At 33.5% G+C, this 22821-nt stretch overlaps 1 protein-coding gene across 2 annotated transcripts in view; it reads right to left on the bottom strand.

The window, feature by feature from the left end:
- Positions 1-22821, bottom strand: part of CEP152 (centrosomal protein 152) — a 91710-nt gene that overhangs the window by 62951 nt on the left and 5938 nt on the right. For both annotated transcript variants that reach the window (XM_051980605.1, XM_051980606.1), the window contains exons 2-8: positions 22322-22415; positions 14097-14200; positions 13774-13843; positions 8813-9088; positions 7973-8141; positions 2474-2611; positions 1160-1299 (exon numbers count right to left, since the gene is read on the bottom strand). In XM_051980605.1, the coding sequence (XP_051836565.1) occupies positions 1160-1299; positions 2474-2611; positions 7973-8141; positions 8813-9088; positions 13774-13843; positions 14097-14200; positions 22322-22408 (984 nt within the window). In that variant the 5' untranslated portion in view covers positions 22409-22415. The remainder of the gene's footprint in view (positions 1-1159; positions 1300-2473; positions 2612-7972; positions 8142-8812; positions 9089-13773; positions 13844-14096; positions 14201-22321; positions 22416-22821) is intronic.

Below are 22821 nucleotides of genomic sequence, written 5' to 3' on the forward strand. Positions count from 1 at the left end.
TTTCTCCTCTATTTCTCCTCTCCTCCAGACCTACTCACAAACCTGCTCAGCTCTCCCATTAGAAAAACTTGTTCCTTTCTTTAAACTACTTCTGGCTCCAACATGGAGACAATGACCTACTGGAACTGAGATCAGGAGGGACAGACTGTCAAAAAGTCATTTTCAATCTGTTCCCCTCATTCCCAGGACAGCATTTCTAGGCAGTGATCCTCTCCTACCTTTTTCCAAAATACAAAAGGTGGGGAGGAGAAGAGGAAGGAGGGTTCTGCAAAGCTAGAGAGTATGAAATAGCTACAGTTCATTCTCTCTGCCTTCCAAATGCCATACCATTGATCTCGCACCTTAAATGACTCAAATCAATTGATAAACATTTAATGAGCCCCTACTATGATCATGAGGAAGTTACTAACAAATAGTCAAATTACACAAAATCTCTATGTTATAAGGTCCCATGATAACCAGTCAGAAAACAAAAAGTAAAATAGAAAAATGACTAAAAAAGTCCCATAACCATTTACTTTTTCCAAATCATCTCCAATCCTGAGTGTCCACTACAAAGCAGAAACTTCTTTAAGCTAGGAATACATATACCAAAACAGCATATATATACACATAGAACAGCATAAAAAGAAAAATATCTGGAAAACATTTCTATGACATCTAGGATCTGAGATAGCATTCCTACTTCTTTCTAAATAAAAGACATATAAAGGCTGATCCATGCAAGTGCAGGTGCATCTTTAGGACAACCACAAGAAAACTGCTTTGAATCAGAGACATGGCAGCAATAGGAAAGAGTTTTAAAGCATTTAATACAAAATGGTATTAAAATAAAAATTTGGATACAGTCAAATGAAACTACACCCAAAAGCTTCCACATCTTTTTTTTTTTCAGAATACCAAAATAAATCAAAATAACTCTGTTCAATCTGATTTATAAGATAAAGTAGATTTGAGACTCAAGAAAAATCATGAAAAAAATTCTTTGTTGTAATTAACAAACTATTCTCTTTGACACCAAAGTCAGGGTGCTTTCCACTGTATCACATTGGCCTCTTAATTCACTAATGTCCATATTTTAAATTCAGATTGAAAAATGACATTATATATAATATTAAGCTATAGAATTTGTAATAATTGCTCAGTTAGAAATACTTACCTGTTCTTCATTGGTTTTTAATGTTTGAATTTGGGTTTCCAGTGCTTTTATTTGCCCTTCAAACTGTATCTCTTTCTCTTTTCCTTTCTGAAGGAGGTTCTGTGATTCTTGAAGACTTAATGCTAAGCCATCCTTTTCATCTAAGGTAATAAAAATGTCACAAATACTGTTAGAGGCAGGTAGCCTCAATTGCAAAGATACCTATCAGAAATCAGGGCCTGTGCTATTCACTATTTTCAATAAAATCTGAATTATCTGAATTTATCTGACAAAAATAAATAATGCAATTGCAATAAACAGTAGAAGGAGGAGTATACTTTAAATGTTACAATGTATCTATTTTCAAAAATGCCTATGTTTGGGGACAGCTAGGTGGCGCAGTGGATAGGGCACCAGCCCTGAACTCAGGAGAACCTGAGTTCAAATCTGACCACACACTACTTCCTAGCTGTGTGACCCTGGGCAAGTCACTTAACCCCAATTGCCTCAACAACAACAAAAAGCCTACATTCATCTTGTGTCTATCTCTCTGGGTCTGTTTGTTGACATTGACTTAGGTTCTATGGTAAATGAGATTTTATGTTGCTAAATTACTTTGATCAAAAATGCTTTAAATCAGAGAATTGTTATGCAAATGAAAGCACCACCATGACAAAAGATGCAAAAAAAAAAAAATTAATATTCTCATTTGAGTATATCAGGACAATTTTCTCTCTAAAACACATACTTGAAATTTGAGGACAATTACATTTATTTAGTCAAAGTAAGCACAGCTGAAACCATTGGAAATTGAAACATTTCATTCCATACTATATAAGGGTTTGATGGCCACTTTGGCATACATTATCCATAGAGCTAAAAAATGTGTACAGATAAGTGAAAGAAGGAACAGGGGGCATGAAGAGAAGGAGAAGAGACAGAAAGAAAAAAGAGAGAAAAATAAAGTAGAAAGCAGAAAGGAAAAGAGAAGAAAAGGGGAGGGAAAGAAGGAAGAGGAAAGGAAGAAGTAAGAAAAAGGAGGAAATGAAGTAATAATATGATATGGAAAGAATATTAGTTCTAGCCCAATGGGGTTCTAATACAAATTGGACAAATAATCTCACCTCTCAATTTTCTTCTTTGTAGAATGGTAGTAGATGACTACATGATCTCTTATACATTTATCATCACTACCACCTCCCTCCACAGTAAAAAATTGCATTTTTAAGGTTAATTAACTTAAAGGATTGTGTAAATGAAATTTGAGCATCTCCTGAAATTTTTATCATATATTCAATACAAATATCGAAATATACAATTTTCCTTTCACTTTACCTTTTAACATCACAAGCTGGTGATTCAGATATCTAATTTGTCGTTCACTCTCTTCTAGCTGCTCACACAAATCAGTCAGTCGCCTCTCTTTTGCTTTATTAAGAACCTGAAGCTGCACAATTTGCATATTTTCTAAAGCTAATGACACAAAAAAAACCACTTATTAAATGAAAAATATAAATGCAATTATCTCAAGCCATTTGTTTAGGGCTATTAAGAAGCTGCCATTAGGAAGCTAATTCTAGGTAGGAAAATATTCATTTAGAAAATAATTCAGATGACTCATAAAGAAATGTGTATTTAAAAAATTATTGTACATGCATACTCAAAAAAACAAAGAAAACAATAAAAAAAGAAAATAACTAAAAAAAAAGAAAAAGAAAGTTTAGGTAGTTTTGTGATTCAAAATACATTTTTTAGAAGTAAATTGTAAAGCCCTCTTTTTAAAAAGTTTCTGTTTATGCTTTTGAAAAAACAATAGAAAAAAGAAAAGGAAAACCAAAAAAAACTAAGACTTGTCACGTGCCTAGCAGAACGTCATCAGGGAGGATTCAAAATATATAACAATAAATTTCCAATTCAAGAAAAGATATATAAGAGTAGAAGAAGTTATATTCATAATGTCCATCTTTGTTTCTTTGTAGATTGTTTTTGTTCTCTGCTGCGTATTTTTTTTTACTTTATTACATATATAGTCATACCCAAGCACATGTATATTCATATATCTATTGACATGCATATATAAAGCACCATGCACATATATATATTTACCCATATGTAAACATGCCTCTAAAATAATGTTAGTATGGATGACATATTATAATGTCGGTTTCTCTTTGGATTGAATCTTTAAGTTTGACTTTGTCTAAAAATCAATGATTACTATCTGTACTTTTTTTCTAATAATTTGACTCTTAATTTTTGTCATAGCCTTTGTGTATAGCTTTTCTTTCCTATTCTTGCCAGCTTCCTACTTTAATTCTGCCCCTTAACTTGCCTTGTTATTATTTAACCTATCTCCAACCCATGTATTACTCCCCTTGTCATTTTCTCCCATCCTTTGCTTCCCCATCCACCCATCATCTTCTTTTTTCTTTTTTACTTTAGGGGAGTGCTCTATCTTTCATGGTATGTATGTAATGTTGCCTATTTAACTCTTTCCTAATGTGAGTAGATTTTCATAATTGAGTCCTCCTCTCCCCTCCCAATACTCTGTTTCCTAATCTTTTTCTGCATCTCATTTGTATAAATCCTTCTTTTGAGCTAAATTGCTTATGTCAGTCTTAAATATTCCATAAAAAAACAAACAAACATTTTGTTCATGTTAAGTTCCTTGAAAGTAGTCTTGGATATTTGGCTCTTTTATGTAAAATTTTCTATTGAGTTTGAGTTTGGTGGAAAGTCCTGAAAATTTTTAAGTTTGTTGAATGTCCACTTTTTCCCATGGAATATTATGGACAATTTTACTGGATATGATATTTTTGGCTGCAGGCCTAGTTCTTTTGACTGCTGGTATATATGATTACAGGACATGAGATCTTTTATTGTGGCTGCTGATAAGCCCAGTAAAATTCTAATTGTAGCTCCAGCATTTTTTAATGTTTTTTTTTTCTTGTTTCTTACAAAATTTTCTCTTTGATCTGGGGGTTTCAAAATTTGGTAATAATATTCCTATATGTTTTCCAAAAAGGAGGAGTGTGATTTTTTTTTTCAATTTCTACTTTTCCCTCATGTTCTATTACTCCAGGACAATTTTCTTGGATTATTTCTTACATTATTGTGTCAAGGTTCTTTTTTTCATCACAGCTTTCCCAGGTAGTTCAATTCTTATAGTTTTTTTTTTTCTTTATCTGTTCTCCAGATTTGTTGTTTTTCCTGTTTCACATTCTGTTCTACTTTTTCATTCTTTATATTATTTTATTATTTCTTGGTCTCATAGCTTTACTGGCTTCTTCTTGACCAATTATAATTTTCAAAGATTTATTTTTGTCTTTAAGATTCTGTATTTCCTAGATTAGTGGATCAGTGGAAAAGGTTAGGTTCACAAGACAGAATAGTTAATTATAGCAATCTAGTGTTTGACAAACCCAAAGCCCCTAACTTCTGGGAAAAGAATTCATTATTTGATAAAAACTGCTGGGATAATTGGAAATTAGTATGGCAGAAATTAGGTATGGACCCACACTTAACACCATATACCAAGATAAGATCAAAATGGGTCCATGACCTAGGCATAAAGAACGAGATTATAAATAAATTAGAGGAACATAGAATAGTTTATCTCTCAGACTTGTGGAGGAGAAAGAAATTTGTGACCAAAGATGAACTAGAGACCATTACTGATCACAAAATAGAAAATTTTGATTACATCAAATTAAAAAGCCTTTGTACAAACAAAACTAATGCAAACAAGATTAGAAGGGAAGCAACAAACTGGGAAAACATCTTCACAGTTAAAGGTTCTGATAAAGGCCTCATTTCCAAAATAGATAGAGAACTGACTCAAATTTATAAGAAATCAAGCCATTCTCCAATTGATAAATGGTCAAAGGATATGAACAGACAATTTTCAGAGGATGAAATTGAAACTATTACCACTCATATGAAAGAGTGTTCCAAATCATTATTGATCAGAGAAATGCAAATTAAGACAACTCTGAGATACCACTACACACCTGTCAGATTGGCTAAGATGACAGGAAAAAATAATGATGAATGTTGGAGGGGATGCGGGAAAACTGGGACACTGATGCATTGTTGGTGGAGTTGTGAACAAATCCAACCATTCTGGAGAGCAATCTGGAATTATGCCCAAAAAATTATCAAATTGTGCATACCCTTTGATCCAGCAGTGTTTCTATTGGGCTTATATCCCAAAGAAATACTAAAGAAGGGAAAGGGACCTGTATATGCCAAAATGTTTGTAGCAGCCCTATTTGTAGTGGCTAGAAACTGGAAAATGAATGGATGCCCATCAATTGGAGAATGGCTGGGTAAATTGTGGTATATGAATGTTATGGAATATTATTGTTCTGTAAGAAATGACCAGCAGGATGAATACAGAGAGGCTTGGAGAAACTTACATGAACTGATGCTAAGTGAAATGAGCAGAACCAGGAGATCATTATACACTTCGACAACGATATTGTATGAGGACATATTTTGATGGAAGTGGATTTCTTTGACAAAGAGACCTAACTGAGTTTCAATTGATAAATGACGGACAAAAGCAGCTACACCCAAAGAAAGAACACTGGGAAACGAATGTGAACTATCTGCATTTTTGTTTTTGTTTGTTTGTATTTATACCTTCTGAATCCAATTCTCCCTGTGCAACAAGAGAACTGTTCGGTTCTGCAAACATATATTGTATCTAGGATATACTGCAACATATCAAACATATAAAGGACTGCTTGTCATCTAGGGGAGGGGGTGGAGGGAGGGAGGGGAAAAAAATTGGAACAGAAACGAGTGCAAAGGATAATGTTGTAAAAAAAAAAAAATTACCCTGGCATGGATTCTGTCAATATAAAGTAATTATTAAATAAAAATTAAAAAAAAAAAAAAGATTCTGTATTTCCTTTTCTAGTTGGATAACTTTTTTTTTTCTTGGATTTTTTTTTATTATTTTTAATTATTCTTAAATGTCTCGCATTTGATTTTTAAATTCTTTTTTACATTCTTTTATAAATTCTCTCTGGACAGGCAGTCATTTAATGTTACTCTTTGGGGTAGAAGAAGCTTTTTATTACTTCAGTATCCTACTATGAAGGTGAACCCATTCCCATAGTAATTATTCCCATAGTATTGGGGACAGCTAGGTGGCACAGTGGATAGGGCACCAGCCCTATTCCCATAGTAATTTTCTATTTTTTTCTTTTGTGTGTGTGTGGTTCATTTTTTAAAATGAGAAATAGTAATGTAAGCACCTCTAATCAAGGGGAAAGAGATAGCGCCTCTGCCTTCACTTTAGCTCTTCCCTCTGACCTGTAACCCCAAACCAAGAGCTCTCCCTTCCTGCAAGTGCCTGCAGCTAGCAGCGTCCCTACCCAAAGCTTCTGCCCTCACCCAGCATGCTGATTCCTTCTCTTCCACAGCTGTGGCTCTACAGCACAGCTGGACATGGTGCTCCTAATCAGCCAAAGCTCGCTCTGTCTTCCTAGACTCAGACCTCTGACTGGGGAGTGACAGTCTCTGTGGTACCTGCTGAAGCTCCAGTCACACCCAGCTCGCCCCAAGGATCCCTGCTTGATGTTTGTGTGGAGCTAGCCAGGAGGTGTTTGCACTTCACATGATTATCCCCAGTCAGGGGTCTTTCTTCAGATCTTCTCAAGTTGTATCAGGAGGACCCCTATTCTGCCACAAATTTTCTTGATTTTTCACCAATCTATCTATATTTGCGCTGAGACACAAATTTGTTCTATTTGTGCTGAGACACAAATTTGTTCTATTTGTGGGAGAAATCTAGAGAGCTTGAAATTTACTAGCCTACTGTGTCATTTTCTCAGAATTCTCCCCATAACACATCTTTTAAAGAACTGATATACAACTTATAATTATATTTAATTTTGGAAGTATGTCTCCTTTAAAAAAAAAAAAAGACTACCTTGTACAAAGACCCCTTTTATATACTGATTCAAAAATCATAATAAAAAATGTAAACACACAAAAAAATTTCTGTGGAGAGAACAAAAAGGGGAAAAATTCTGGTATAAGAAATCCATTCCTATATAACCTTTTGGTCAGTTATGGCATATTTCTAACCTAGCAACAAGAGTACCTTTTCTTTGGGGGAAAAAAACAAAACAAAAACAACATAACACTACCATACCAGTTTAAGCTATGTGTAAATATGAAGAGGTTCTAGGTTTGATTTCCTAGGCTCTAATCCTTATAATACTCTGTGACCTTAACTGCTCCAGGTTTCCTGTTTGTCTGTAAAATGAAGAGTTTGGACAATGAGATGTCCTCTAAAGTCCTTTCCAGCTTTGAGCCCATGAGCCCAACTATAGTACTTTCAAAAGTATGATGTAAATATAAATCAACCATTAATATTTGTTTATACTGAAAAATCTGAAACAGAAAGAAAAAAATACGGCATTTTGTGTTCCAAATTATATTATGGTAAGAAAAGAAATGCTAATGAAAAATTCCTCCATCTGAGTTTCAATAAACCAAATAACTAAGCATTTAGTGGAAAGAGAACAAGGAATTAGGAAATCTGATTTCCAGTCCTATTTTGAACTACATCACCATATCACTTTGGGCCAGAGATCGCAAAGCTCCCTTTCATCTCTAAATCTGAGATCTTATGATACTAATAAATCACTTAAGCTCTTTGGGCTTTCAGTTACTCATTTGTAAAATAAGGAACTGAACTAAATAATCTCTAAGGTGTTTTTTTTTTGTTTGTTTTTTGTTTTTTTAGCTCAAACTAGAAACTTCTATGTGCTATAAAATATATAGGTAAGAAAAAACGGTTTAAGTCATGATGCTTACTTTCACCAGGCTCCAAAAATTTTTGCTCCATCTCTTCAAACTCATCATTTCTTATTGTTCTTTCTTGGGTAGATGAGACATTATTTTGGCTGGAGGTTTGGTATGGTTTATATGTCACTTTATAAGAGTCCAAAGCTTGACTAGGAGAAACGTGTGTTGTACCAAATTGCTATATCATAAGACATATGAAATTGATGTTAGTTTACAAACAGTTTTTAATTAATAAATCTTTAACAATATTATCTCTGTGCTAACAAATAACTGTTACAGAAATAATACAATCAGATTCAATGCCTTTAAATCTGCTGATTATGTAATTTCTGTAATAATAATTATAATTACAATTATAATTACAAATCTGTACTTAGATTCAATGTCTTTAAATCTGCAAAGTTCATATATAACATGGTAAACATGAAAAAAACTAATGCATATCAAATAATTATGAAAATAGTAAAAAAAAAATTTAGCAAGAAAGGTGCACAAAATAAAATCATCAATTATATAGCTTTGCAGGATCATTTAGTTTTGTCATTTGGAGATGGTGTATCAGGATACTTTGGTTTTTCATTGAAGCACAATGAAGTAGCAGTTTCAGCCAGAGGCTACAGAAGTTCAGAAGATAAATCTCATTGTCATTTAAAATAAACCTTAATTTTTCAATAACTGTCTTTATATATCCTCTATTTTGCCATACTGACACAAAAACGTGGTTATTATAGATTTGAACAAAAAACATCATGCTAATATAGTAAGTATAAGCCTGAATCATATTCACAGAAATCTTTGTTTACAGAACAACTCAAAAGTTCACCCCTTTAAAAGCAATTCTTAAAATACCTGAAAATGTTCCCTTTGACCATCTGGAAAATTTATTATTTTGGTTGGTTGGTTATTAAATTCCTGCTTCTGACCATTGGTAAATGGCCTAAAATTTTCAGGAAGTTGATATAAATCATGTTCATAGTCATTTGAAGAATCATAACTGCTTCCAACTCCATCAAGAACTTCTTCAATATAGCATCCAGTATATGTATCTTCATTGTTTCTGTGAAGGTCTTCCCAACCATTGGCATGTTTTTCTTCAGGATATAAACTCTGAACATCATGATAGTCCTATTAGAGGATAAATCAAAAACACTCAGAAAGAGAGAATCTCAGAATCAGAAGGGATTTCAGAGGCTATTTAGTCCAACCTATATCTGACCAAGAATCCTCTACAACATCAGTCATAAATGTCCATCTGCCCACTACATGAAGGCCTCCAGAGGGAATCCACTTCATCCCAAGGCAGCAGCTCACTATAGTTTTGGATAGCTGTAATCATTATAAATTTTTCTTTGCCACTTCTAAACTCATTGTGCTAATTCTAGTCTATTAGGTCAAAAGAAAACAAATCTAATCTAACTACAAGATAATCCTCCAAATATTTGAACATATAACTATTTTCTTATATCTTTTCTCTTAGACTAATAACCTCTAATTCCTTTAAAAGATCCTCAAAGGCAAAGTGGCTATTCCTCTCATCTCCTTATGGACACCTTTTACTTATATCCTTTCTAAAATATGAAACCCAAATTAATGCAATATTTTAAACATAGTCTGCAAGGATTACTGAGGAATTATTAATTCATAAATCAGTCTAGACTAAGTTCAGCTCATTTGGTGGCATATAATGATAATGACATACTGGGTCTAGTAAAACCTCCAGATTTTTTCAGAGGATCTGTTAATGTCCATTTTCCAACCTTATTATACCTCAGGATAAAATTTTTTTGAGCACAAGTGTAGAACATTTTATTTCTATTAAATTTCAACTTATTAAATTCAGTCAATAGTCCTAGCTTATCCAAATCTTTTGGGTACCTAATTCTGTCAATATATTAGTTACTTCTCAATTTTGTTTCATTTTATTCAATAAAGACGTCTTCCATGGTTTTATCTTAATCTCTGATAAATTACACCAAAATGCCAAATAGATTCTGAGCAGTCCTTTGACAGTCCTTCTTCAAAGATACTTATCCGTTAATGATTATTTTAGTATATGAAACTGCTTAGTTAGAAGTTAATTAGAAGAAACTTATTAGTACATGAAACTACTATTATGTAGCCCATGTAACTTCATCTTGTCTACAAGAATGGTAGGAAAGTCTTAGATGTTAATGAAGAATTTGACATAGTATGTCTATATCACATACCATATAAAAGTTTACTATAGTTATACCCCAAAGTGACTAGTATTTCTCTAACAAGTACACAAAATATACCTGTCAAAAAAGGAAATGAGATTAGTCGAGCATTATCAATTCTTCCTTACTATAAGGTTGGTACTTTATCCACTGTGCCAACTAGCTGCCCCAGCATTATCAATTCTTGATGAAGCCACACTGATTTTAATAAATACCATAATTACTCTTATAAATACCCACCAATATATTTAGTAACATATTCTAGAACTTTGCTCAAACTCATTAGCATTGTTTCCAATTTTTTGAAAATTGGGGTGTTTTTCTCTAATTTGCAATATTTCTTTCATTCTCCAAAATCTTTAAAAAATTATGACAGCATTTAAACAATAGCAGCTGCCTTTCTTTTCATACTCTAGAGATAATTTAGTTTAGCTGGCTTGGTGGTATGGACTTATTAAAGATATATAGACATTTTACTTCTTTATTTGTCAAATGTCTTAATTCAAATGTCGTCTTAATTATTTTTGTTCTAGCCATTATAATCCAAGGTTTATTATCTTTGAAAATATAAATAAAACAAGACTTGAATAGTTTAGCTTTCTATCATCTGTTACTATCATCCTACCCATTAGAAACAGTGATCCCCTTCCTTTTTTTGGTCGTCCTCTTACATCCCCTATCAAAACAAACTTTTTTTTCCCCTCTATCCTTAACATATACTCCCAAATATGGCTCATGTATCCCCAACACCATTCATCCAGGGCTGTGCTACTTCTTTAATTTATCATTTACTTGTCCTAAGTCTATCTTCTATAGGAATAGAACGTGAACTTCTTATTTCATTGGTATAAGGAACTCCTAAGTAATTCCCTCTACCAACGCAAGGTTGGCATTTTTGCTGTAACAAATTATCTTAGAAAACATTAAGTTAAGTGACTTGTCCAGGCTCACAAAGACAACATATCAGAGGTAGGACTTGAACCCATGTCTTCCTTTGAGACTAGCTAGCTATCTACTATGTTTCAGTATTTTTTATTTTATCTTCATGCATTTTTAAAATTTTGAGTTGGTCAATAAGTTTTCTATATAGTTACATAAATCTTTATAAATAGATTTTCCTCCTTATTGGTTAACGTCTTATAGTCTTTTGGCTGATTTCTCCTATAAAATATTAAATCTCGGTATCCTACCTACTCTTTTTTCTGAACCCCTTAAAATCTCCCCCCTCAAATCTAGTGGCTGCCTCAAATAGTGCCTATCATTCATAAACTCTACCACAAACTATGATACAGGACACACTTACAGAGTTTCTAGCATTTCCACTTCAGCAGTCACTTCTTCATTAAATCAGGTCCAGAAAAGCAGTTTTCTTTGTTACTTGTACCACCTTTTAAAGGATTAAATTATCCTTAAGGTAAGTCACAAATTATTCAATTATTATATTTCTGGCCAAAAAAAAGACTCCAGCAGGTATCTGGATAATCAAATCCTCATTCACTATAATAGTATGCCTCTATGACAGGTCTGTAATCTTTTTTCCCCAGACTCTTCATTTAATTCCTACTTCTTTCCATAAGATCCATATTATATTCCCCCATGATAACAGTTTCTGTTTTTCCCTTCTCCAATATTTCTCTATATTTCCCTGCTTAGATTCAGACTTCTTTATATGTGTATTGATTCTTAATATAGTATGAGAACACTCTTCTTGGTTATCCTCTTTTCTATAAAAATATTTTCCTACAGTTATATTCTAGTGATAAGTCCTAATCTATCAAGTATCAGAGATGGATGAGGTTAAATCGGTCTCATTTTAAAAGAATCTCTTGTTCACTCTGTTAATCACCTAAACTTGACATACACAGGTATGAGCTAGGAGTTCTACTGCTTGCTTTTTCTGGGAAATGAGTCTAGTAAATTGTTGATCCTTTCCTGACATTTTTCATCTTAAACTACTATCTCTGATATTAAGCTAATATTTTCTTTTTCTCTTTTTAATTTAATCTTTATTTAATCTAATTCACAGGTCTCCAAATATTTATCCCAAATAAATAGCTTTTATCAGCCTTTGTTAAGTATAATCGATCCCTGCAGAGTTTAAAATCATTCCTATATTTTAAGCCCTGGTCCTAAAACCCAAATCTTATTCTCAGATATTTTCGTACCTAGCCTCTCAAATTACTGTACAAACCTTTTCACTCTTTTTTTCTCCATCTTTAATCAGTAATACACCCCTAATGCACTGGATTTTTTTTGTCTAGTTTTTCATAACCTTAAGCAATTTTTCTAGGTTATTTATAATAGTATCATTTGTCCCTACATAAAACATTGAGGAAAGGGTGGTAGTCTTTAGATTTAACAATTCTTGTGATGTTTTCTATCATAATCTAGCTACATGCCCTGGAAAGACAGCAGACTCTATATAGCTTATATGAAGTCCATAAATATCTATCTCGGTATCACTCATCAGAAATAATTAACCAACACTTACATCTCTGCTTCCTCGGGCCCCCTAACTAGATAGTTTTTTTTAGCTGATGGCACCTATGGTTCCATATCATCACCTTTTTGAAACACAAGAAGTCATTCCCTCCCTATTTATAACTTAGCTATAAATGTTCATTGACTCTTCTTTTTTCCCTTCTCTATAACATTTTTCTACCCTCCAACATCCTGACAGTCTAGGATTCCCTAATGCCTCTTCAAATCTTATTTCTTCTGTTTTTTTCTTCTTGAAGCACTTTTTTCAAGGAATAAATACTTCATCCTCTCTGATAATATAGAGAACAAAGAAGCATTTTTCTAGTCCTTTGACCTTCTCCTCTAAGACAAAGTTCAACTTGTATTTTGTGAATGCGTTACTTGGTAATGAGAGAAACAAATAAATGGCCCATTTCTTACTCCTTAAAGATTCTTCCTTTATTACTTGATGTTCTGATACTTACCCAGAGAGCTCTAACAAGAAGAGGGTGACTAGGGCTTTGCCCCAGGGAGTTAAAATTTAGAGAAGTGTATTTACTTTCTCCCCATTCCAGCCCTATTGTCCCATGTTTCATGATCCTCTGCTAGTCTAATGGCACATCTGCAATTCAAGTGACTCTTGTTTCTGTTGAAGAAACAACCATCCTCAAAAGAACCGTCCTCTTCTCTGAGAGTCTGGTGGCCTGATACATCATGTTTGCTATATAATCCTATATCATCCCAGAGACAATGGAGACAATTGCCTCAGCATGTGCCCAACCTTCACTTCCTCTTGGGGACTGGGACTGTAGGGACACAGATTAGGCACTCTAGGAGGATCAGCTACTACTCCTTCACTCAACTGTGAGTGGCTTGCCAAAAAGTCACCCATTGCACAATGAAAGGAAAGGCTAGTATACTCCAGTGAAGATTTTAAAGCTGGCCTTCACACAAGCAGTGATCTCATGATCTCTGAGATCTCTTATTCCTCCCTCTCTGTCACCAATCTGTGTCATAATCCCTACTCATGGCTCTGCTTACCACAACGACTACCCCTGCCACTAAGAGATGTCTTTAAGGGATGGAAGTAACTTTGAAAAGATAAAACATATCATTTTGACTGCATGAAATGGAAAAGATGTTTATACTTACACTTTGGGATTTAGGCAGTACTTGATGTTTATCCCAGCTGCTTCTTTCTGGTTCTTGAACCTGATGTTCTCTTGACAAAAAAAAAAAAATCACATTCATTTTAGAGTCTATCTTTGGAATAGATGCACAAAGCTTTATAAATATCAAATGCTCTAGATACATTTGCAAGCTTAAAACAATGAAGTGAAGTTAAGAACACAAGATTGAAATAACCATTTTAATGCTCTAACTTTGCAAAATATGTCTAGTTATTTACTATTATTAGGATATATAGGATATAGTAAGAAATAATCTAGGGGGGGTTTTCCATTTTTTTTTCTTACTGTCCCATTGTGGCATCCTCACTACAGTCAGAAAGGTTGAGCTCTGGAGAAGAGAGGTCATCATCCAGCATATCATGAGGAAGGTCTGTCAATAACTGCTGCAGCTGAAAAATAAAGGTTTGAATATGAAAAGTTAACCTAAATTCCTGGGGGCTTTGGACTATCTTACACAGAACATGTAAAGTTTCTTATATGGGAGATAGTTACACAAAGAAGTTAAAAAATGTTTCCCAACTGATTTTTTTTTTGTTTATATGTGTTTCTCTTTTTCAAAAAATTCAAAAACACTTTCCATACTTAAAAAGATCTCTAACTTCATGTATCAGTGTGGGAACACTGCAGTAACATACACCACCAACATCCTCCTAGGCTTTACAGGCAGTTTCAGAAGTTGCCCCTGAAAAAACAGCAGCAAAAAAATAAATTATTCCCTAGTAGCCAACATTCTGGTGCTATTTCTCTGAACTTGGTTACTCTTTGGGTATTATTATCTTTCACCAAAGTCTTTTCATCTTGAAAGACCCTGCCTAAACCTGTACTCAGCTAGTATAACCTTTGAGATTCCAGACTCATCACTATATAATTTGGAATTAGAATAGATGAAACTTTAGTAGAGATACTTTACAAGTAAGCCACAAAATCCAAAACAAGCTCATAATGCATTTGTATAATATCTACTTGGGTTGTGAGATAATTTGTGTAAAGCAAAATTGAGAAACCCATGTAGATATGTATAAATATTTATGATAAGAAACTGGCTCCATTTTTCCCTTGTAAAAATCTCAGATTTATATATATGCACTTTAGAATGGAAAACCTTTAGAATAATTGTAGTCAACCATATTATTCTAACAAGAGAAACAAATTATTATTATTGTATCAGAGGAAAAATTTGAATTTTAGAATTTGGTTTTACCAGTAACATGATCTAGTAACTTGATAAACCTCCAGGGGCACCTGGCAGCTTTCTCCCCAAGTTACAAGAATAGCAATGGCAGATGGTTTAGGTGCTCTTATGTCCCCATAAATGTGACAACAGGTCCCTAAGGAGTGTTAATTGGTACATAACCATTAGCCTCTAATGTTGAGGAGATACAAAGTAATTTGCTTTTGACAAAGTCTGAGTAACTAGAAATTCTGGTTTTTTATTTTAAAGTAGAAAACCACTGTCTATGTCTATGCTTTGTCTAAAGCATAAGTACTAATTCAGCTTTATATATATATATATATATATATATATAACTTTATTTATTCTTTATTTTCATTCCTTAAGATAGAATAACATAGTTCAATGCTTAATATTCTGTCAATGTGAATTATAATCTAATCTAGGCAATGAAAAAGCTTTAAAAAGTTTATTCAACCATCTTCCCAACTGGGTGAATTAGACCTCTGTAGATAATAATCTAATTAGAATAGTTCTAATATATATTAAACACACACACACACACACACACACATTAAATTTCTTCAACTCCAGTTAGAGAAGCCTTAAAAATTACAATAAGAGTTTTATATTATTAAAGTAAAATAGTGATCAAGGTCAGGGGAAGAAATTTTAAACAAGTCCTCTCCTTAAGAAATTAAGCACTAGTTTAAAATATGGGAGAATTGACTTATTTTCTGCAAAGTGTATAAAACCATTTTCTGACAAATTTATTCAATGTCTTTTGAGAACATTATATATTCCATAAAATTTTACATAAAGTGAGGTTTTCCTAGTTAATCTATGGCAAAATGATTTTCCCTTTCCAGTCATTTGGATATAGTATACAGTAAGAGCTAAACAGTATAGCTATAATAACTGATTATCTCACAAAGAACTTCAAAGTAAAATTGCTATATAAATTATCTTTGCAGAAGTAATCCATTTTGTTCCCTAAAGGTAAATGAGGAAAAAAGTAGAAAAGTAATATCTTTCATATTATAAAGCCTCTCTTATCTCCTAATTGGCTTTGTACTAGTAAAAATAGCACAATGGTCAAATTTATTTTTTTAAATAAAATGTGCAATTACTTGCACATTTGTTAAAAATAGTGATACCCAGCAGGCAATGTAATGTATTATGAACAAGCATGAAGTAGGAAAACATGATTTCTAGATAAACAGAAAAAAAAAAAATCTTGAACAGAAAAACTATTGTCAAATGCCTCAAAATATTTTCAATGTTTATAAATCTGGAACATTAAAATGTATTATAAAACATTTTTCCAGGTGAAATCAAGATCCTACCAGAGAGAAAGACAGAAAATTCATTTTAGAAAAAAGAGTTCATGATCATGAAATCTTTCAAAAAGTAGTTCAAACAATTTGGTCCATATTTATTAATACTACTTTATGTATAAAAACTATTCACACATGCTTTATTTTAAAAGGTTTTTTTTTTTTTTTTTTTAAGAGAGCCAAAGTAAATCTTTTGTACTTACTTCAAGTAAAGACTTCTGTATGGAAAGTACATTTTCTTCTAAACTTTCAGTGAGGTTCAAGTACAAAGACACATAATGCAGGGGAGCCTGGACAGGGACAGCTGAACTGTACATTTTCCCCCCTCACAAGGATACTGGAAAGCTACACAATAGATAACCAGTTACTACTGCTTACTTGGAGTGCTATGTTAACAAAGCTGGTACTCCATCAAAATGTATTAATTAAGAGTACAAATAATCTGTCAATAAAAATATTCAGAGATAAACATGAATACTTATTTAGCAAACTTTCTCTGAAGTACTTAGACCTCTAACAAAACATTACACAAAATTTTTAAAAGCCATTCATTCACCTCCGGAACCTTTTCTTTAAAAATCCTTATAAGTTGGTCACATTCAATGACTTATTTAGTAAACTAGAACTATTAAGTCCTTCTAACTTAACATACAAAGCCACTTGGGAACAGAAGATACTATTCTTTACTCCCTTACCCCCCCAAAAAAATTTCTATTTTTGGAGAACAAATATAAAACCCTCTTAGTTCCTATCAAATGTACTTTTCTTAAAATCATTTAATTTTATGCCATAAAAAGGAGAATTTCTGTATTAATTTATAAATGTAACCAAACATTCCGAATAAAAGCCCAAATAAATGTACAAAACAAGGTTATTTTACATTTAAATACTATCCAATATCTACATAAAGCATGTTAAAGATGATAAGACCTAATCTCCCTCTTTAATTCCAAACACAACATACAATTTCTTACCTAGGAAGTAGTAATTTTATCTGTGGGAAATTATTGTATATCAAGTGAATCAAATAAGTATTGCTTTGAATTTAAATGACTTCTAGAGAAAATGACAAAAATTTTTTCCCTTGTATAGTTACTAAATTTATCTTGCATTCATTCCATAAACAAATAGTTTTTCACCAAGAAAAAGGCCTTCTTCCTTCTTAATTAATTGCATTAATGAAACACACATCTAGACCTTTTCAACAACCTATATAGAATATTACCGTTTTTATCACAGAATGTAAAGCAGCAAACATCCAAACTTCTTTGTTATATTTTCCACTTCAGTTAACAAAACAGATGGCTTTAGTGACTGTGAGCTTCAGTTTCCATGAAAGCACCCTCACTCATATTATCAACCACATACAACACTTTTTATTCCAAGAGATAGCAGTGAATAGAGAGTAGAAAACATTTATATTCCTTCTAGAACAAATTAAATAATAAATGCATGCACATAATTCTAGTATTTTTAAAATGTATATTATTAAATAATGATTTCCAGAGCACATACTAAACAGGGAGTTACTATCTTGAAAACAAAGTAACCACACTTCAAAAGGCCTGTTAGCAAGGAATTGGCAGAGGGCCAGATTCACAATAATAATTTGTATAGCTCTAATCTTTGCTTTATGAATCACACCATGTACAGAATGTCTAAAACCATTTCCACACTCTAGTGGGTAAACCAGAATTCACTATATTTTTCTAAGAGAAAATTTTTCCTTTGGAACATAATGTAAATCACCACTATTCTTAAAAGAAGGAAGGCAGGAAGGCAGGACTGCAGGAAGGCAGGCAGGCAAGCTGGAAGGAAGGAAAGGAAGGAAGGTAAAAAAGGAAGGAAGGAAGGAAGGAAGGAAGGAAGGAAGGAAGGAAGGAAGGAAGGAAGGAAGGAAGGAAGGAAGGAAAGAAGGAAGGATTAAAATTATAGAGATTTAGAATAGAGAGGGGGTTTACAGATCTAACCCAAACTCCTAGTTTTACATGAGAAAATGGAGGTTTAAAAAGCAAAATTACTTACTCAAAGTCACAAAAGAGTAAGTAGCCTATATATCTGATAATCTGCAGATGGTACAGAATGGAATGTTAAAGCTAGCAGGGGCCTTGGTAACTATCTAGTCCAATTCCCTCATTTTGCAGATAGCATTTTGGAAACCTTACATCTTTAAACAAGTATGAATTCTTATTATTTTTATTCTTATAATTGAGGAAAATGAGGCCCAGAAAAATGAAATAATTTGCCTATGCTACATAGTTAGTGGCAAAGCTAGAAACAGAACTTTGGTCCTATTTTGGTCTTCCAGTCCATTGATCTTTTACTATTACACCACAACTAATCATTGAAGGATACTTATTCTGCCAATTTGTGTACAACCACAGTTCAGTTTGATTTTTCTCCACAATATTTAGGTTCCAATTGTGCTGGAACAAGTCTGGATTGTGGTGGGAACTCACACAGAACAACCCAAACAATTTATAAGGAACTACAAAACAGGAGTCTTGGAAAAATATCTAGTGTGGCCATTACCTACAACCATTTGCACTTTGATTTTCTTGAGGGTTAACAATAAAAGCCTACAAAGACATTCAAGTAATATAAAATGTAAACAAATGCTAGATTTTTTAACTCCCTCTAGTGGGCACCAAATATTAAAGCTGTCCCATAATTACATCAAAAGATGCTGTAAAAGGTAGTAGATGGAATATGTAATGAAAATCATACCTCTACAGGACAAGCACTCCATGCTCATAGGAGCTTCTCAATTCTACTATAGAACCCCTGAAGAAATAATGGGAGTATGCATGACCCAAGTCAATGTTGATGAGTATAAGAAGTATGAGGGCATGGTAAGCCTGCTGTAGTTCATTGCAGTTGTCTTTCTTCCTGCTAAAGATCATAGTCTAAGTTTAAAGTTTTTCATCTCTAAAGAAAACATCCCCAAGAATATCCCTTCTCTTAGGACTACAAATCACCAAGCATTTCTAACCAAAAATACTAAATCTCCAAAAGGGAAAACACATTGACTATCTTGAACTAGACCATAATCCCAGAGGTATTTCTGGTGACATCATAGACAATGTGTGAAAACTCAGGTTAATTGTGAGATCATCTAAATGGCAAACTACATTACGGTGTGAGTAAGGGGAAAAGACAACATTTTTTAAAAATTAGCAGTTACAAGTCTACTTTTAGGAATTGTTTTGTTCGTAAACTCAGGTGTCCTTTGTTTCTTTAAAGAGATAAGCTTACCAACTGCTTTAAAATTTATTAAAATAAATCTGTTGTGATATTTCTATTTCCACAGTAACTATGATTATCATATATGTAAAATGTGACTTGTAGGTGGAACTATAAGGTATAAAAGCATACTTTCAAGTCCTGAACACCTTTGAGTTAACTAAGGGAAGTTTTGAAATCATAGAAGATATTTAAAACTAAGAAAGGGCACCTTCTAAATCATAGCTGAAAGAGAGCTTAGAGGCCAGCTAACAATGAGAAAACCAAGCTCAGAGTGTTAAAATGATTTGTTCAAGGTCTCATAGGTAGCATGTAGGGGACTGGAATTCAAATCCAAGTTCTTAAACTCCAAACCCAACACCCTTCCCAGGTATCAGTATTGATTAAATGACCTCTGAAAGCTCTTTTAAACTCCTTTATATATAACAATGTTCTATTTTGTTTCATTTGTAAAGGCTTTCTGAAGGAAATATAATTTCTTCTCCAGTCCTTCATTCCTAACCATAGAAAAGGAAAATTAAAAAAAAAAAAAAAAAAAAAAAACCAAGTTCATGAGCAAGTTGTTGTTGATCATAGGAAAGTGACTTGGTGAGTTAGAAGGCACAATAGTGTGTTCTCTTCTTTAAAATATAATGGTTCTCTTTGGGAGCAGATTTCTTGGGGAGGTTTTCTGGAGACAGCCTTAGTTTCAGTTCAGAGTACTAATCACCTCAAATACAGCCAGCTGATAAAATCCAAACATTTGTTTTCTCCTTCCGAGTTCTAGAGAGCCTTTCAGACCAGCCTTGGTCTCAGTGGGGGAAGTGCAGGAGGCCAGCTACCACGGAGGCGTGAGATGGGATGAAAGAATCTGGTTCTGCCTCCGAGAATGGGCTTCTTCTGAACTGACTCTGACTGATTCACTGAAGCTCCTGTTATGCTCGGTGTAAAAGGTTGACTCCTCCTCCGAGAGAGTGGGATTGTGGGTTTCTGACTTGTGAATCTCATACTGAATCCTGACTTGTGAATCTCCCAAAAGTGTGAACTCCAATGAGTACTTAAATACATTAGTGAGCTAGAGAATGTGCTAAGTACCATGCTAAATTAGGCAACTGATTTATCACTTTGTAAGGATTCTAACACAATAGGGCATTTAGTCCCATCATGTGGCCAAGGGGCTTTCCTGGTATCATAAAAGTATTAAGTAGCAGAAGTGGCATAGTACCAGGTCCTGACACTAAAACCCACACCCTTTTTATCATATCTGCTGCAGGCCAGCAGGAACCCGGAAAAATTCCAAGATTCTCTGATTTGTGGGTAACAAAATACAATGTAGTGAAACATTTCTACAGACAGAATTCTAAAACTTAGTACTTGTAATCAAAGATCAAAATAAATACAATCTTGCTACATAAAAGTCACATGTCACTAGAAGAGACAAGTAGTCCATAAAGTCAGCTGAATGACTTTTGTAGTCAGCCGCCTGAATAACTTCTCTGCAGATAAATTCTTCTCCCCATCCTGCTAAAGCTTCTTTTCTTGTATATTCCACTTTCTAGGAGAGCTCTTTTCTTTCTGGTATTTCTTTTGTGCCTCGCTATATTATTTCTAGCAAAGGGAAATATATCAAGGGAAGGGGAAATGCTAAGAATATTCTTACTTTTCAAGAATCAAAACCCTATTCCTATGGCTTTAACCAGCTCCTATATGATACCATACCCTAAAGTTTCCATCATAATACTTAACAGGAAGCCTCTCTCTGGCAATCATCTCAATAACGGCTTTCTCTACTGAATGACACTACTCTAGTCAGACTGCGCCCTCACTCTTCCTCCCCTTTCTTACTTTGGATTGTTGATTCAAGATAACTATTCCTCAGGAGTCATCACTAGCCAATTAACCACGATTTTTAGAAGAAAGGCAAACAATGGCAATATAGCTAATATCTACTTTCTCTTCTGTCACTGGAGAGCATTGAGAACATCTAGAGATCACTCTTCTGACTACATGGTAGAGAAAGACTTCTATAGCAAAGTGTATAATGCAGTATTCAGTTTTGAACTCTTCCTTATTCTGGGTTCATTTAAGTCAAAAAATGCTCAGCATGAAACAGCAATCATCTGAGTACAAAAATAATTAATTCCAATCCTTAGAGCAAAATCAAAAATCACTATAATAAAATCACCTTTTTAGTTTACCACAAGTAAAAAAACAAAAGAACAAATAACACAAAACTAAGACATTTATTTTAATAAACTGCTAAGTTCATCAAAGTTAAGAAGATACAGTAGTCAAAAGAGTTTGTTCAATCATTAAACCATATTAAAAGAAACATAGAATCCATAATAAGAAAATGAGTTTTCTATTGTACTTTGACCTGGTCAGATGATCCATCTGAAGAAATTAGTTCTTCTGAACTCCTTATCTTTAGAAGAAATATATTCAGTGTATCATGAACTAGATGGTGAAGTGATTTGATAACTGGAGCAAGTATACAAAGAAGTTCTAATGGAACTGCTATTTTTAGGTATATCTTCATGTATCTCTCACAAAAGAGAGATGATAGTAGTTTTAGTAGTATTCCCTGAAGAAAGAATTATCATTTTATAAAGCTGATACCAGGACCAATGCTGATTAGGTATAAGGTTACTTTGAACTCTGAGATTATGTATGTCTAGGAATGTTTTCAAATTCCTGGGACAAAAATGTCACAGTATATGGTTATCATTAGGAAAAAATAAGTATTAGATTCAGGGGTCTCTTTTGGGTTGATTTGTTACCTCTTTCTCTCTGGCATAATCCTCTTGATCATATTGTTCCTCATCATTTTGAGTCTGAAGAGCCATACTGCCAAAGTCTAGTGACATGGTTCTTCTGAAAAAGAAGGTTTTTTTCAATCCCAAATTCAACAAACATTTAGTAAGTCACAGTCCCACTCTCATGGGTCCATATAATCTGATAAAATATAGAATTCAAATAATTATAATACAAAAAAAGTGCACAAGTACATCATTAGAGATTTCTTAAACATGGTGACAACTGAGTACAGTTTTAAAGGATAAACAAGGATTAAACAGTGTCAAGAAAAATTTTTTTCCAGGAAAAGAGAAGAGCCTGAATAAAGGCATGGGGATGGGAAAGCATACATGTTGTGGAGACAGGAAATATTCCCCCATTACCTGGTCACAGAAAACATGCAGGGGAGGCTGTAGTAAAAAGTGTTGAACAGGGAAAAGACATTATTGGAGGAGTAAAAAGGATCATTAATGGAGGAAAAGAA

Source organism: Antechinus flavipes, chromosome 2 (assembly GCF_016432865.1).
Source record: "Antechinus flavipes isolate AdamAnt ecotype Samford, QLD, Australia chromosome 2, AdamAnt_v2, whole genome shotgun sequence".
Taxonomy (NCBI): Eukaryota; Metazoa; Chordata; class Mammalia; order Dasyuromorphia; family Dasyuridae; genus Antechinus; species Antechinus flavipes.